General features: G+C 42.9%; 1 protein-coding gene and 1 pseudogene across 1 annotated transcript; both read left to right on the top strand.

Annotated features, from left to right (window-relative positions):
• The first annotated feature begins 183 nt into the window (after positions 1 to 183).
• On the top strand, positions 184 to 16,011 carry CALR3 (calreticulin 3). Its single transcript, XM_016157832.2, has 9 exons — positions 184 to 336; positions 637 to 738; positions 2,983 to 3,186; positions 7,802 to 7,896; positions 10,853 to 11,041; positions 13,600 to 13,707; positions 13,803 to 13,934; positions 14,503 to 14,595; positions 15,787 to 16,011. Exons 1-9 carry the CDS (start codon positions 246 to 248, stop codon positions 15,928 to 15,930), a joined length of 1,158 nt encoding a protein of 385 aa, XP_016013318.1. The 5' UTR covers positions 184 to 245; the 3' UTR covers positions 15,931 to 16,011.
• Positions 8,718 to 8,836, top strand: LOC118612657 (annotated as a pseudogene).
• Positions 16,012 to 16,723: the final 712 nt, after the last annotated feature.

Below are 16,723 nucleotides of genomic sequence, written 5' to 3'. Positions count from 1 at the left end.
GAGGAGACTACAGCTCCCGGCGAGGACCGCGCCCCCAAAAACCAATAGTGCCGCAGGTCACAATCGCGAGGCGTCATGGGAGTGGTAGTTCTGGAGCGGGACCGGCGCGCACCGCGCGCGGGGGGCCAATGATGCCTCAGATGACAGGCGCGAGGCGTGACTGGAGTTGTAGTTCCGGAACGAGCCTGGCGCGACGCGGAGACTGAGAGCAAAGGGCTGGTAACGAGAAGCGCGGCAGACCGTCTATGGCCGCGGTTCGCGTCCCGCTCTGGGCGGTCTGCGTGCTGCGGGTGGCGCTGGCCACCGTCTACTTCCAGGAGGAGTTTCTAGACGGAGGTGAAGGGCCGATGCCCATGATGGCGGAGGCGTAAGCTCCCGCTTTCCCGCTGCTCAGCGGCTGGCCGGAGTCGCCTTTGGCGGCGGCGGGGCTTGGGAGAGGAGTTGCAAGGAAATGGGGCGCGCTCGGGGGCTGAGCTAGGAGGGCGGCCCAGCTCCTCATGCTTCAGTTTTTCTGTCTAGGCTGTGGCGAAGCCTTGAAGCTGCGAAGGCCAGAGGGACCCCTCCCCCCGCCCGCCCCCCCGTCACCCTCCCCCTGACCCAGTTTTCAGCCGTAACTGGTGTTGTTTCCCCCCACAGAGCGCTGGAGGAACCGATGGGTGCAGTCCACTAATGACTCCCAATTTGGACATTTTAGACTCTCATCGGGGAAATTTTATGGCCATAAAGAGAAAGACAAAGGTTAGTGTAGGAATCGTGAGAAAATTAAGCTAAACGTACACACATACACACACCACCACCACCACCCCCAACATCCTTTCCACCCCCTCCACCCCGCCCCGTAACAACCTTTCAAAGTAGGTGTGGCTCAGCCCAAAACACCTCTTGCACCCATTCACAGCTGGGTAGGCTTTGGAATTATTTTTGGTTTTCTCTTTTCTTTACCTGCCCAAGATCACCCCGCTCTGTATGCATTACAAGACCCCAGGGCCCTACTCTGCAGAGGAAAAAACGATTAGAGTTTACTTTTCATTTTTATTTCACTTTAAGAAGAAAAAGTCTAGGTAAAACGTATTGTCAAGTCATCAGATCTTAGAGGTACAACAGGATGAATGTTCGCATCTGTACACACAGGTCAAGCTAGGGAACACTTTCAGCGCCCCCTTCCCAGAGGCCTCCCTTGTACACCCACTCTCTTGGTGCCAAGAAAACCTCTATTCTGGCTTCTTCTCATTCCTGATAATCAAAGGTGGACAAACCACAGCTCATCTACCACCAATTTTTTGTACAACCAGTAAGCCAAGAATAGTTTTTACACTTTTTAATTGTTGGGAAATCGACAAGGGAATAGTATTTTGTGACATGTAAAACTTATATAAAATTCAATGAAATATATGAAATTTTAGTGTCATAAGTTTTAACAGAACACAGCCATACGCTCATTTGTTTACATATAGTCTATGGCTGCTTTTGTACTGCAAAGGCAGAATTGAGTAGTTGCTACAGAGACCAAATGGTTGACAAAGTCTAAAATATTTACTTTCTGGCCTTAAAAGAAGAAGTTTGCCAACCCCCCTGATTTAGAGGAAAAATTTTCCTCCTTGGTACCTTTCATTCATCCTTTGTCTTGGCCCTGTTACTCCAATGTTGCCCCTTCTGGCAGCCTCTTTTCAATTGTATGTGCATCGTTTTATAAGTTACATGTTGACCCAAAATGATGGTCAAAATTCAGACTATATGACAAAAATGGAGTGAAAACAAACATGTTATTCCATGAAACTTGCCCAAGGGCAGGGGTTCCCACTTAGAATTGCTTGGGTCTTTTTCCACAATGTTTTTCCTTCCTCCAACCTGGAATTCTGAGATTCTGTATAGTTCATTCACCCTAGCATGTGCCTACTGATTCCAGACATGGACAAAGCACTGGGGATCCTGGTTAATTTGGCCTCTTCTGTTACGGTCTCCTGGGACCATGACACAAGCCATGGATGGAAAGAAATAGAATTTAGACAGAGATGGGAGGTGGTGAGAGACCATGGCGGTGACTTAAGAGGGTGTGGTAAGACACAGAGATGGAGCTGGTGAATCACATGGCCTTAGGAATTGCCTGGATAGTGGGGACCAAGGGAGGGGGAGGGACTACAAATTCCCTGAGAAAGAGGAGAGTAAGGAAAGTATGGAAGGCAGAGAAGTGTGGTAGTGGGGATTCAGCCATGATTCATGTTGAACATATTGATAGAAAATGCCAAATTCACTTATGATGACTCTCAGCATAGGTAGCTATGAGGCCAGAGTCTGGAGCAAAGAAGGGTTATAAGACTCTCTATTTTCAGGTTTATCTGATGAATTCCAGTATTAATATAAGGATTTGGTACAGAGCCTAGTATCTACAGAAAAAGGGGGTTTTGGTCTTGAAATGGGCACCTAAACTTATAAAATAAATATGAAATAATTCACATGACAAAAGAATGGTGTATTTATAAAAAGAACCACCACACAAATGATACCCCTGGGCCAGCTCACCTAGTGGTGAAACACAGATAAGCATTCTGTCCTTGATTTACTATTTTATTTTAAGATGAAAATAAAAGAAGTAGAATGCTTTGTTTTTAAATTCAGTTACTGCATAAGCTTCCTTGTCTATTGCCACCCCTTGGAAGATGAATGGAAGCAAAATTAACCTTTTATCCATAACTAGATTACATATTTGTCATTCAGAGCTGAAGTGTTTTTATTACCTAAGATAATAGTAGTATATTAAGTACAAAAACATCTTCTGAGGGTATCAAATAGAAGTGCTGTGGCAGCAGAGAACCTGTTGGTGGTGTGCCCGTTGTATGTTATTGTACATGTGAGCTACGGGCGCTAGATGGGCGTAGATGGTTAGGTGTGTTATTGGGCAAAGAGGAAAGACAGACATTTAATTCTCTGCATCATTGAGCACCATGTCATTTCTAATCCTTCATGAGTGCTTTTTATTTGAAGGTCTGCAAACCACTCAAAATGGCCGGTTCTACGCCATCTCTGCACGGTTCAAACCATTTAGCAATAAAGGGAAGACGCTGGTCATTCAGTACACAGTGAAACACGAGCAGAAGATGGACTGTGGAGGGGGCTACATTAAGGTCTTCCCTGCAGACGTGGATCAGAAGAACCTGAGTGGAAAGTCCCAGTACTATATTATGTTTGGTGAGTTCAGGTAGTAAAAGGCAACCATTTCTAGTGATCTTGAAAACCCACTTTGTGGGATCCTTAGACTTGGCTAAAATAGTAGGATCGAATACATCTGACCAAAGGTTTTTAGTACTGTTAAACCTCTTTAATATTACGAAAAGGCAACTGTACTGTTCTGTCGTGCTTTTGATAAAGTTATTTATTTAACATTAATGTAGACCCAGGTATTGAGTATATCAGGAGTCACCAAGCCTTGCCCATGGGCCATATCAGCCCAAAGTCTGTGTCTGTTATGGCCCTTGAGCTGAGAATAGGTATTAACATTTTCGAATGATTGAAAAAAAAAAATCCAAAGAAGGGTAATGTTTTTGACACATAAGAATGATATGAAACTCAAATTTTAGTGTCCACAAATGAAGTCTTAGTGGAATGCAGCCTCCCTCAGTTTATTTGCATTTTGTCTGAGGCTGCTTTCAAGCAGCAATGGCAGAGTTGAGTCGTAACAGAGACTATATGGCCCCCAAAGCCAAAAATATATACTGTTTGGCCCCTTACAGAAAAGCGGGGAAAGGGAACAGAGAGAATATTTTTAAAAAATATCTGCAAACATCCCAAATTTGATGAAATATATGGATATAAGCATCTAAGAAACTCAACAAACTCTCAGTGAGCTTAAAGAAACCCACATCAAGACCATTACAATCAAATTTTCAAAAGAGAAGTGAGCTATCAGACATGGGTTTTCTATAAGATTATCAGCAGATTTCTCAAAAGGAACTTTGGAGGCCAGAAGACAGTGGGCAGGTATATTCGAAGTGCTAAAAGAAAAAAACTTCAACCAAGAATCATCCAGCAAAACTGTCTTTCAAAACCATGGGAGATACACAAATACACAAAAGCTGAGGGAGTTCATGACTAACAGACTTGCCTTACAAGAAATGCTCAAGGTAGTCTTGCAAGGTGAAGTAACCAATCCTTAAACTTTTCTAAAAAAATTGAAGTGGAGGGAAGACATTCGAACTCAGTCTATGAAGCTAGCATCACCCTGATACCAATCCCAGACCAATAGCCTTTATGAACATTGATGCAAAAATCTTCAGCAAAATACTAATAAACAGAATTCAGCCGCATATTCAAAAGATCATATACTGTGACTAACCATTTATTCCTGGACTGCAAGGATGGTTGGACAGAAAAACTGATCAAATATAATGTGCCACATCAACAGAATGAAGGGATAAAAACCATGATTATCATGATTGATGCAGAAAAAGCATTTGACAAAATTCAACACCCTTTTATGATAAAAACACTCAACAAACTAGGAGTAGTAGGAAACCGCTTCGACATAATAAAGCCATATGTGAAAAACCTACAGCAAACATCATAAAGGTGAAAGACAATAAAAATTATCTTTCTTTGCACATCTGCAAACAAAGATAATATAATCTTACATGTAGAAAACCCTCAGGATTACACACACACACACGCACACACACACAAACTATTAGAACTGTTGAATGAATTCAGCAAAGTAGAACATAAAAAAAAAACGTTGCATTTCTATATGCAATGAACAATCTGAAAAGGAAATTACAAAAACAGTTCCATTTACAATAGCATCCAAAAAAATAAAATACTTACGAATTAACCAAGGAGACAAAAGACTTAGTGAAAACTACAAAATATTGCTGGAAGAAATTAAAGAAGACATAAATGGAAATATCCCAAGTTTATGGATTGGAACTCCGAATATTGTTAAAATGTCAGTACTACCTAAGGCGATCTACAGGGCAAATCCTCTATTAAAATTCCAGTGACTTTTATTTATTTATTTATTTTTGCAGAAATAGAAAAACTCATCCTCAAATTCATAAGTAATTTCAAGGAAGCCTGAATAACCAAAACAATCTTGAAAAAGGAGATCAAAACTGGAGGACTCAACCCATGTCTATGGACAGGTGAATGGATAAACAAAATGGTATATTCATACAATGGAATATTATCCAGCTTTAAATAGGAAGGAAATTCTGATACTTTTTACAGTATGGATGAACCTTGAGAATATATTTATTCTAAGTGAAAGAAGCAAGTCACGAAAGACCACGTATTTAATGACTCCAGCTATGTGAGGTACTTAGAGTAGTCAAATCATAGAGACAGAATATAGAGTAATGGTTGCCAGGGGCTGGGATGTGGGAATGTGGACTTAGTATTTAATGGGTACGGAGTTGCAGGATGAAAAGAGGGAGGTGACTACTCCAAAACCACAGCATTATATAGAGTCACAGTTTTCGCAGGCTCCACAGCTCCCCACCCAGAATTCTCTCCTCTGCCATTCTTAAATTTACTCGAATTTAAAACCTAAAGTGGAAATAGTCTTTATTTATGATGAAAAAAGAAATTAACATATCTTGGTTTTGGTTATTGTTATTCTCTTAGGATGGCAGAGATAGCTGGCAAAAAAATATTACCTATTGAATTAGAGTTGATTTCATAAATATTTCATTTAATTAGGTTTGGTAAACAAAATAACCACAAATATCCACCAAAATACTACTTTTAAATACATCTAACAAGCCTACTACATGTGAATTGTGAAGCAGCATATTTTGGAATGAAAAAATTTTTTTCTGTATTTTATTTGCTTTTAACTCAAATCAGTTTCATTTTACTCAAATCCACTGTGTTACTGTTAGGACACTTCCTGGTGATGTCTTAGCTCTACCCATTGAGAACAGCTCGCTGAGGCTATTGGTGTTGAAGGGGAAGAGAGAGGTATGTTTTACTGGGCCCCTGCCAGGAGCTTTGCACGGGCAATCTTAGAGTATGTTATAAAACCCTAGGAAATAGAGAACGCAGCCTCAACCTTGCAAATGAGAAAATTGAGACTCAGAAAGATTAAACTGCTTGCCCAAAGTCAGGTCAGCCTGACTTCAGAGCCCATATGTCTGCCCTATTTCATCTACTCTACAAAAATCTGTTATGTGTGTAAATATGATCACCGTTAATGGAAAATGTCCAGATTTTCCAGTCAGGTCTGGGAGTGTTCTGAAGCTTAATTTAATATTAAAAGTGTGTGGGTGCTTAAGAATAGGGAATTTTGAAGAAAAATAAATTTCATGTTTCAAACCTGAAGTAGTAGACTTTCAAACGAATAGTTCACATAAGCTTTTGTTTTAAAAATTGAACTGGAGTCTCCGTCCATGCCACCTTGAACAAGCCCAATCCTGTCTGATCTCGGAAGCTAACCAGGGTCAAGCCTGGTTAATACTTGGATGGGAGACCACCAAGGAAGACCAGGTGCTGTAGGTGTAAAATTTAAAAAATAAGGGATTGTAAGCTGACAAGGTCCTTGCAACCTGTGAGGTCAACCAAAGGTTGCCTCACCTAAACAAACAAACAAACAAACAAACAAACATGATTATTGAACTGGAATATTTCCAGCAAAAATAACTAAATAAATAAATAAATAAATAATAAGGAAATTACATAAACGCACATCCTCTGACAACTGGAAGATAGACGCAGTGTTCTTTGTCGGTCTCTCTGGACGCCACTTCCAAGTTCAATGTCATATCTACTCTGGCAAATTGATAACATCCTTTAAGCAACATCTTTACATGCAGCCTGGATCTCATTTATTCTGGAGGTTCATCACTGCAAGTTCTAGAAGAGATTGCAATCTGCTTGTATTTTGGCATGGTTTGCCTCACAGAATCCCCCAGGGTGGGTGCAGGCTCGGGGCAGTCTGGGTTGTGATAAAATTTGATCTGAAACAGACAACTAGATGCTTGGGACCTCCCTAAGGCTTAAGGTCAAAGCTGCAGCAAGGTAATTCCCTCAGAAGATTTGACGAATTTTTCGGATTCCTCCTGCAAACCTTGTTTAGTATTTTAAGATATTCAAAACTCCTTAGTCTCTGATGAGGGAATAGAGCGTTCTACAACATTCCATTTCTTGAGTGGAACTGAACTCTGTGCCAATTTAAAAATCGATAGCTTTTGAATGGGATTATTTATAGATTTTACAGTTTATCAGTTTAACAACTGATCACAATCTCTTTTTTGCTTATGATTTGAAGTTACCATTAAGAATTGCGTGTGTGTGTGTTGGGGGGGGTCTTTGGGCATAATATTAACAACAACAAATATTGAGCTTTAAATACATTTGCCCTTTTAATTAGCAAAATAGCTTTATGAGGTATGGGGAGGCTGCATTAGTCTCAACACAGTGAATGAGAGCTGGGGTCGGAGCCAGTCAGTCCAGCTCCGAAGCCCTCACCTGGGCGCAGGTGCACTGGTCAGGGCTTCAGAGCTCTGACCAGACTCAGACAGCATGTCCATGCTTACCAGACTGTTAAACCTTCCTTTTCTTACTCACACGCTGGTTTACACTTGAGTCCAAAGTGGCTGCGGGGAACAGAAAGGCACCTGAACTGAAAAGAATATCGCTGTCCATTTAAATATCTCCATGTGCATATCTGATTATTCCTGGATATGTAAACTGCCTGTGCCTTGGACATAATTTCAGGAGAATGGTTGGGGGTATCCTGTGGGCATACATTATGGAAGGAAATTGAGAGCAGCTAATGTTTTGTTTTGTTTTGTTTTGTTTTGTTTTTTGGTAGGACCCGATATTTGTGGATTTGATATCAAGAAAGTTCATGTCATTTTACATTTCAAGAATCAGTATCACTCAAACAAGAAACCTATCAGGTGTAAGGTAAACGCTTTTGTATTCAAATCAGTGATTGTGTTAACCCTTGACGAATGATAACGTAAGTTTAGAGAAAATAGTTTTGATCTTAAAATATTTAAATGAGCCAGGGATGGATCTTGGCAAACATACCCTCTGTCCCTGCTTTCCAGTTTAACAGGCCCATTAGAGACACTTGTCCACGACTTTGGTGTGGTTTCTAAAGTTTTTCCCCATCAGGAGGGCACTCATTTTTTTTTTACCGTAAATGATGACATCAATTTATAATTTACCCTGTCAGGGTTACAACAGGCAGGTCACATTTCAACCATACCTGTCCTCACTGAGGAATGAAATGGTCCTGATTTTCTTCCTTTATTCCTGTACACTAATCTGGAGAAATACATCTCCAAAATACCAAAACATTTAAAAATAAATATTTCTAAAATGAAAGCATACACTCTTACCTTTTCACCCAGGGGATCTGTGAAATGACTGTTTCTGTCTTAGGGCCTGCTTTATAACTCAATGGTCCTGCCTGGGACTTCTCCAAAGCAGCAGCAGTTTATGCTAAGTCCCTGGCAAGTGGGCCTATGGAGGGGAATAATGTTCCCTAATAATCCTCCCATCTCATTTGAATGTAAGCGCCAGGAGGCAGGGACCTGTACCCTGAGGCACTCCCAAGGCCCAGAACTTTGGAGGCCTTCATGAATGTGGGTGAATCTGGTTGGAAGGCCCAAGTGTGTCTCAAGATCATTGACAGCATGGAGGGGAAGTGTCTATTACTGTCCCTTACTCAATCTCAACCCAAGCAAGGTAGCACTAGGTCTTTTCACAAAACCCTGTGTATCTACGGCCATGCCACCCTGAACAAACCCGATCCTGTCTGATCTCAGTAGCTAAGCAGAGTCAGGCCTGGTTAGTACTCGGATGGGAGACCACTTAGGAAGACCAGGTGCTATAGGCATAAAAAATAAATAAAAAATAAGGGATTGTAAGCTGACAAGGCCCTTGCAATCTGTGAGGTGAACCAAGGGTTGCCTCACCTAAAAACAAAACAAAACAAAAAAAACCCTGATGTGACTCCATTAGCAGCACAGCCCCTCTCGCCCCCGCTCCCAATGACGTGGTGGTTCTAAGAGATCAGTGGTTCCCCACATATGCACCTTGGCCTGACATCCCTCCCATGGGTCAAGGGGGAGCTCACCATCCAAGGTCACTTAGTGTTTGGACCAAAGGACAGGTCTTTGTGATCGATTCCCGTTCAGGTGTATGGGAGAGAAAGTGACGACACGACGGAGGCCGTGAGGTCCCTCCCATGCCTGGGAAGCAGAAGCATGATCGCCTGGGGTCAGCAAACCTGCAGGGCACCCTCAGGCGTGTGCTACTGTTTTTGCAACCTGTTAGAATAATAAGACACATCTGCTGAAGGAGTACTGATTCACAGCAGCTACCCGGCGTTATGGTCTTTCTGACAGGGAGACCCGCTGTCTCCACAGGGCTCTGATTCATGCTGTGATGCTGGAGAGGAAAGGGTGAGAACCTGCCCTGCAGGTCTGGTCTGCATGTTAGAAAAATGGCTCAGATGTTCTGGGTGTGTGCGTGTGTGTGTGGAGGAACAGGGTGATCGCTTGTCAGGCCAAGGCTCTGGCAGGATGCAGAGCATGGGAGCGTTTTGATAACTCAGGGGTGGGGTCCAGAGGACTTGGTGATGTTTGGAATGTGGGTACTGAGGATGCAGACGATGGCTCTCAGCAGCATTGCTGTTAATCAAGAGAGGAAACGAAGGCCAAGGAGGGCCAGACTGGGAGTCGAGTTTAGAACAATTGGGTGTGAAATCCTGGCAGACATCCAGATAGAGATATCAGTAAACTCTTGGAAACTGGGGTCTGAAGCTCAGGCTGAAGGTTGGGTTGAAAGATGCCTTTTGGAGCCATTTGTGTATGTGTGGGAGTGGATGTATTCCCCCAGGACACTGTCTTGGAGGACGCCGGCAACGGGGGCAGGGAGCCTGAAGTCTGAACAAGGAAACAGGGTTGAAAAGAAGGGGGAGAGCATGGGGAGAAACAGTTATTTGCCTGTGGTATTGATCCCTGACAGAGCCATTGGCCACCTTGTAAACAGCAGTGCCCCACCCAGCAGGGTGGAGCAGATGGAACTGAGGAGGCCTTTAGCTTTTGGTTCTTGGCAAGAGAAAATCCTCCTAATACAGATGATTCAAGATGCTGGGACAGTGGCTGACAAACCTGAGCTATGTCAGTGTCCCCAGAGGGCCTGTGAAAGTGAATAGAGGGTTCACCAGGTTCCGATGCAGCAGGTTGGCGCCCACCTGGGAATGTGCATTTCCCACTGAGGCTGCTGTCATGGGGCTGCACTCTGAGAACCCCCGCTGGAGCCTGGTGCAGGGGTCCCCTCTGCTGCTGAAAGGCAGGCACATCCTGGGTGCCCTCAGCCTCCCTGGGCACCCACCTGCCCCTCCTTAAATGCATGTTTGGGGTGTTGAATGCTTTGCTTGCATCCAGCCTTGGCTTTTAACCATGACCCAGGAGGCAGTGGGCCTGCCCTCGTGGAGCTTCAATTATTCGACAGCTCAGAGTATCAGAAAGTTCTCCTGTGTTAGAAACAGAGTGGGCTTCATTTGAGATCCTTCAGAATCTAGGACAGCAAGTCATTTTCCACATAACTTTTTATAAACAGTGAGGTGGTCCCGTGAGTTACAGGGACCACTCCATCATAACTGCCTGTGGGATTACAATGGGAGCCAGCGTCTTTGCACAGCCTCAAGAGAGGGCTGCATGTAGCAGTGCTCTGCAAAGGCATGATTCTTCCATAGGACAAGCTGTTATTGTCAAGTCAACCCCTATTTCTAGAATCTCTCTTCTTCTGTTTATAACAAGGCTTTGACTGATGACAACTTCAATTGCATGTTTAGACTTGCCTTGCAACCTGTCATTGTCATTTATTTCTCCCCTAAAACATTCAGGTTGATGGCTTTACACACCTCTACACTCTGATCTTAAGACCAGATCTCACTTATGAAGTGAAAATCGATGGCCAAGCGATTGAATCTGGCAGCATTGAGTATGACTGGAACCTGACATCACTGAAGAAGATGGAGAAGTCTTTGGCAGAGTCCAAGGACTGGGAGCAGGATGAAGAAGGCAAACCCCAGGTATGGATTTTCCCCAAACGACTCTAGAAAGTGTATGAATGAACTTTGTAACTACCAGGTCCTGTACGATTGTTGAGTGGCTGGTAGTCGTGATAACATAGAAATCAAAATGCTCTCCCCAGAGCACATGTGTGGGAACCAGCTACAGATCTGCACGTTTCAAAGGTATTGTGAAAGAGTTTTATAATATTCGAGATCGAAGCAAGTAGGATTTGTTCTTTTTAACCAACGTTAATGCACCAACAACCTTTTTTTAAGTGATTTTTTGTTGTTGTTCTGCATTTGAACATGAAGTATTTTTTTGGCCTCACACGTGTGACTGATGACCATAAGATAACAGCTATGTAAGAGTTTCCCAGAGTGCTGTAACAAAGCACCACAAAATGGGTGGCTTAAAGGACAAAAACGTATTCTCTTTTAGTTCTTGAAGCCAGAAGTTAGGAATCAACAAGTCAGCGGGCTCACACTCCCTCCGAAGGCTCTCGGGGCATCCTTTTTTGCTTCCTCCAGCATCTGTTGCCTCTGGCCATTTCTTCACTAGTAGACACATCACTCCAATCTCTGCCTCCATCTCACATGGCCTTGTCCTCTCCTTATGTCTCTTCTATCTCTTATTAAGACATTTGTTATTGGATTTAGGACCCACCTGAATAATCCGAATGACCTACCTCTAGATCCTTACCTTCATTATATCTGCAAAGACCCCTTTTTTTCCAAATAAGCTCGCATTCCCAGATTCCCAGATTTAGGATGTGGATAAATCTTTTTGGGAACTACCCACTTACAGCTACGTTTGTTTGTTTGTTTTCAATTTATGTTTGTTTATTGTTGGAACATTTTGTTTCAAATATCAAACACTGCACCAAAATATGAGCCATTTTTCTGAAGACAGTTGTCTTTGCCATAATTAAAAGTACCAGGCTGATGTTTACAACTAGCTTCCTAGTGCCATTGCTATCTAATAGTCAAATACTTTATCATGGAAAGAATGTAATTATTAAATCAAAATGGCATCTCTTTTCGACTATTAAATTTTTTGGCAATTCTTTTCTTTTTCTTAGATAATCCAAAGTTCCAGGAATTTGGAATTCATGGTGTCCAATCAATGAAAATGCCTTCAGATTAGTGTAAAACCCCAATCGTAGAAGACTTTTCCATCACTTCTCAAGAAAATAAAAAGCAAAGTTTCCCCCTCCCTTTCTTACCTTTAAAACAAACTGAAAAAGGAGTTTTCACCTGGAAAGAGCACTAACTTAAAGCCCAGAATGACAGAGAAACTGACCCTGAGGCCCCCCCCTCCTGTCCCCATCTCCACCGCCCCCCCACTCCGGCCACATAATTGGAGACATAGGCCTTGGCACTGAAATCCTGGCCCCTCTGGGCTGCAAGGACGAGACCCAGCAGTGTGGGTGGAGACAGGTCCCCGCAGGGGCCAAATCGTCCTGGCTGTTTTGTCCCCATATTCAGTTCCCTGTGAGCTCCTAAACAAATTAGTTCATCGTGGCATTATGATCTGATCATCCATGATTCTAAAGAGCCTGCTGCTCACATCGAACTGTAACCATTTTTCTGGATCCCAGCACTACAGGGGGTGGTGGTTGGCCAGTTGGGATGGGGGCAAAAAGCAGTAGGAGAGCCGACTACCTGCCATGTATCGATTGTTGAGAAGTTACAGAGTATCATGGAAAAGCTGCCCTCTAAGTGAAAAATGTTTACAATTTCTCAGATCTAGAAGAGGAAATACCATTGTATGTGACTTTTATGCTTTTATATATATTTATATGGACATTAATCCACAGCAACTTTTTCTCCATTTATTTATTAAACAATAACGAAACCATATACACACATCTATATAGACATATGTACATATGTATGTACATATGTGTGTATACCTATACATTTATGTATTATATATAGATTTGTATATGAATGAATGTGTCTATTCATGTGTATAAAGGTACATATGTGTGTGTATAAATATGTGTATATATACATATATTGTGTGTACATAAGTGTTTATGTGTACATGTATATAGATGATATATATGTTTGTATTGTACAAGTGTTCTACATATCTATAAGAGGACTCAATAATAATTGCATTTCTCCTGCTACTCAGCAGTCCCCAGGTAAAACTTGGGACGTTTTCAGTTTTCCAGCCTCTCTCTGGAACAGTCCGCGTGTGACTGTGATGTAGGACAGACTTAACCATCAATCAATTGTGCGGCCCCACCTCCCACTATCACTTTTTTGCCCATCATTTTACCTTTAGCCTTCAAGTTTTCTACCCTGCTGTTTTTCTCAACTGCATGGGGAAAGTGCTGCAGTCGCTTTGGGGGTTAGGAGAAAAATCCCAGCAGTGCATAGCCCTGAGGCCTCTGGTGGGATCAGGGGCCCAGGCACTTGGCTCTTCAACCACCAAATTGAGGAGGTGATGGAGAAATAGGGACCTGGGTCACAAGCCTATCTGTGCCTCCCAGTAGCTAAGAATTTCCTTTCTCAAGTCTGAGAATCTGTTTGTTTGTTTTTTTTTTTTTTCTTGCATGTATTTTAAGGACTGGGAGAAGCATTTTCTGGACGCCAGTGCCAACAAACCAAGCGACTGGAACAGTGAACTGGATGGGGACTGGCAGGCGCCGATGCTGCAGAAGCCTCCATACCAGGTGCACGGGTGGCATCCTCTTTCTGTGACTCCCTCGGGCTGCCACCTCTTATGCCCGCATCACTCAGGATGACCACATACAGTTTGTTGTTGCAGGATGGCCTGAAACCAGAGGGTATCGATAAAGATGTCTGGCTCCATCAAAAGATGAAAAACACCAACTATTTGACGGAATATGACCTCTCAGAATTTGAGAACATTGGTGCCATCGGGCTGGAGCTTTGGCAGGTCATTGGGTTTTTTATTTTCTTTAGTTTGATAACACCGAACTTCAGCCTAAACTCCTTAATTCACATAGCTGTTGTTCCTTAAGGGCCTGCTGTGTGCCTGGCACTCATACGTGGACCCGAGACATACATTTGCAGCCAAAACGGATGACCTTCCAGCCTTCTGGGCACTCCCTATCTGCCTCCCTGCCCCCTGGGAATTGGTCACCGTGGGTCTTGGGTGTAGCTTGAGAGTCTGCACTCCCACCAAGCTCCCAGGTGGTGCTGATGCTGCCAGTCCGCGTGGCCCACACGTTAGACAGTGAGGCAGCATCCAGATCAGTTACATTGGCATCCTCAGGGTGGAGACCAGGCATCAGGAGATTCTAAAATGTTCCTGGTGATCTCAGTGGGCAGTCAGGTTTGAGAACCATGCCCTCGAGGGGATGGACGCTTCAGAAATGGGTTTAAGCATGTGCTGCCTTGGAGAGCTAATCATCGTCACAGTACTGAGCAAAATACAACCGTTTCTTGGTGGAAATTTGTTACATGTCTCACATCAACAAGGAAGGCCTTATTTTTATCTGTAGGTGAGATCTGGAACCATTTTTGATAACTTCCTCATCACAGACAGTGAAGAGTATGCTGAGAATTTTGGCAAGGCCACTTGGGGTGAAACCAAGGTATGATGAATGCAGTCAACTTTTCTTTCATTATTTATTTCTGTACTTGAATCTAACATATAGGAAGGGGCTTGATGAAGTTTTACGGATGAACACCTCACCAAGATCAAGACACAGAACTGCTACCAGAGCTCCGGGAGCCTCCTTACACCCCCTTCTAGCCAACACTGGTCCACAAAGGAATTGCAATTCCATCACCATAGATCAATTTGACTTTCTTTTGAAATTCATATAAATAGAGCCATCCAATATTTATTTGTCCAGGCAAGGTCGTGAGATACATTCATATTATCACATGCAGCAGTAGCTCATTCTTCCTGTAAGAATATTCCAGAAGGTATGTATCCATTCTCTGTCAGTGCTGCTTTGGGTGGCTTCCAGCTTGTGGCCTCAGTCATAAAGCTGTTACAGTCATTCCCGTACATGTCTTTCAGTGGACATAAGCCCAGGAGTGGACAGGTTGGGTCAAAAGGTCTCTTACAGCCAGATAATTTCCAGTGTTTTGTCCTATTTTATATTCTCTGGATTTTCTCCTTTTGTGGACCATTCACTGGTCAGCGGTTGAAGGACAGGACCCTACGTGCTCTGGGAACAGAAAGAAGGGGACGTATTCATATCCTGGGGGCTGCCGGAACAAATTACCACAAACTAGCTGGCTTAAAACAACATAGATTTCTTCTCTCACAGTTCTGGAGGCCAGAAATCCAAAATCAGTATCAGTGGGCTGAAATCAAGCTGTTGGCAGTGCTGTGCTCCCTCTGAAGGCTCTAGGAGAGGATTCTTCTCTTGCCTCTTCCAACTTTTGGGGGCATCAGGTGTTCCTTGGTTTGTGGGCACATCACTCTAATCTCTGCCTTCATCCTCACATGACCTTCTCTTTTCTGTGTGTTTCATATTTCTCTACCTCTCTCTTATGAGAACGTGTATGATGGAATTAAGGATCCACCTGATAATCCAGGATAATCTCACCATCACAACACACTTAATTCCATTTGCAAAGACCCTTTCTCCATATAAAGTCACATTAACAGGTTCCAGGGATTAGGACCTAAGAGCTTTGGGGGCTCTTCTTCAGCTGCCCCTAGCTGAAGTAGAGGCTTCCAGAAGGCAGGGGCAGGTCACATGCTGACACTTGGTTAGCCCCCAGAAAGTATAATCCTCAGCCACCCAAGTCTTCATTTCTTTCCGCAGGACCCAGAAAGGGAGATGGATGACATCCAGGCCAAGGAAGAAGTGAAGAAGGCCCGCGAGGAAGATGAGAAGGAGCTGTCGATGGGTAATTTTGAAGGGAAGGAAAGTAACTTCAAGAGATTTCACAGGAGGAATGAACTTTAGTCACTCTTACCCCAGAACAAGATGACTAATAAAACCTTGTTTCTACTTCAATCTACATATAAAAGCTCAAATGTCAACATATGTGGTAATTTGTCCAATTTTCTTTGAAAAATGTTCCAATGCTTCTTGGTGGTTTCCCTAAGTCCCTGCCCCTTTCCATGAGCTGTTTCCTCTGGACAAACCTGAGTGCTGGAAGCCAGAGTTCAGTCAGAGACTGGCCGAAAACCTGATACTCTTTTTTTAACCGCAGAACATTTTATAAGTAAAACTTGGTAAAATTTATTTTGAGAAGGGGGAAATGATGCCATATGTCTTTGGTTTGTAAGTTACTAAGAACATATGAGAAAATTTTCCAACATGAAATCTTTACGTAATATCCTTGGCGTGAAAGGGTTTCGCATGCTCCGCTGGCATGCTGATTGTTTTAGAGGACCCAGGCCTCGTGCACAGACAGTTGAGGTACCATAAAGAAGCTGATGATCCACTCTGGTGGCCATTAGTTCTCTGTAAGACGGAGGAATGAAATTCATTTTCTCAAGTGGAAACAGTGATTATTTCTTAGTTTAACATTTTTCTTTCAAATAAAATAACTTGCTTTTTTTTTTTTTTTTTTAAAGTCACGCAGCAGTCTTCTGTTTTGCAGAGACCTGTTTTCATGCAGAAACTTGTGTTGGTAATCAAATTTAGGACACTGGGAATTTTGAATGTAGTAATGTTACTAATAAGCTGAATAAATTGAAACTTATATATGGCATATTGATAGATGTTCAGTGTGAAAAGGCTGTCCAAGAAG

Source organism: Rousettus aegyptiacus, unplaced genomic scaffold (assembly GCF_014176215.1).
Source record: "Rousettus aegyptiacus isolate mRouAeg1 unplaced genomic scaffold, mRouAeg1.p scaffold_m13_p_16, whole genome shotgun sequence".
NCBI classification, from domain to species: Eukaryota; Metazoa; Chordata; class Mammalia; order Chiroptera; family Pteropodidae; genus Rousettus; species Rousettus aegyptiacus.
The sequence above is the reverse complement of the archived record's forward strand: the minus strand, read 5'-3'. Positions and strand labels throughout refer to the sequence as shown.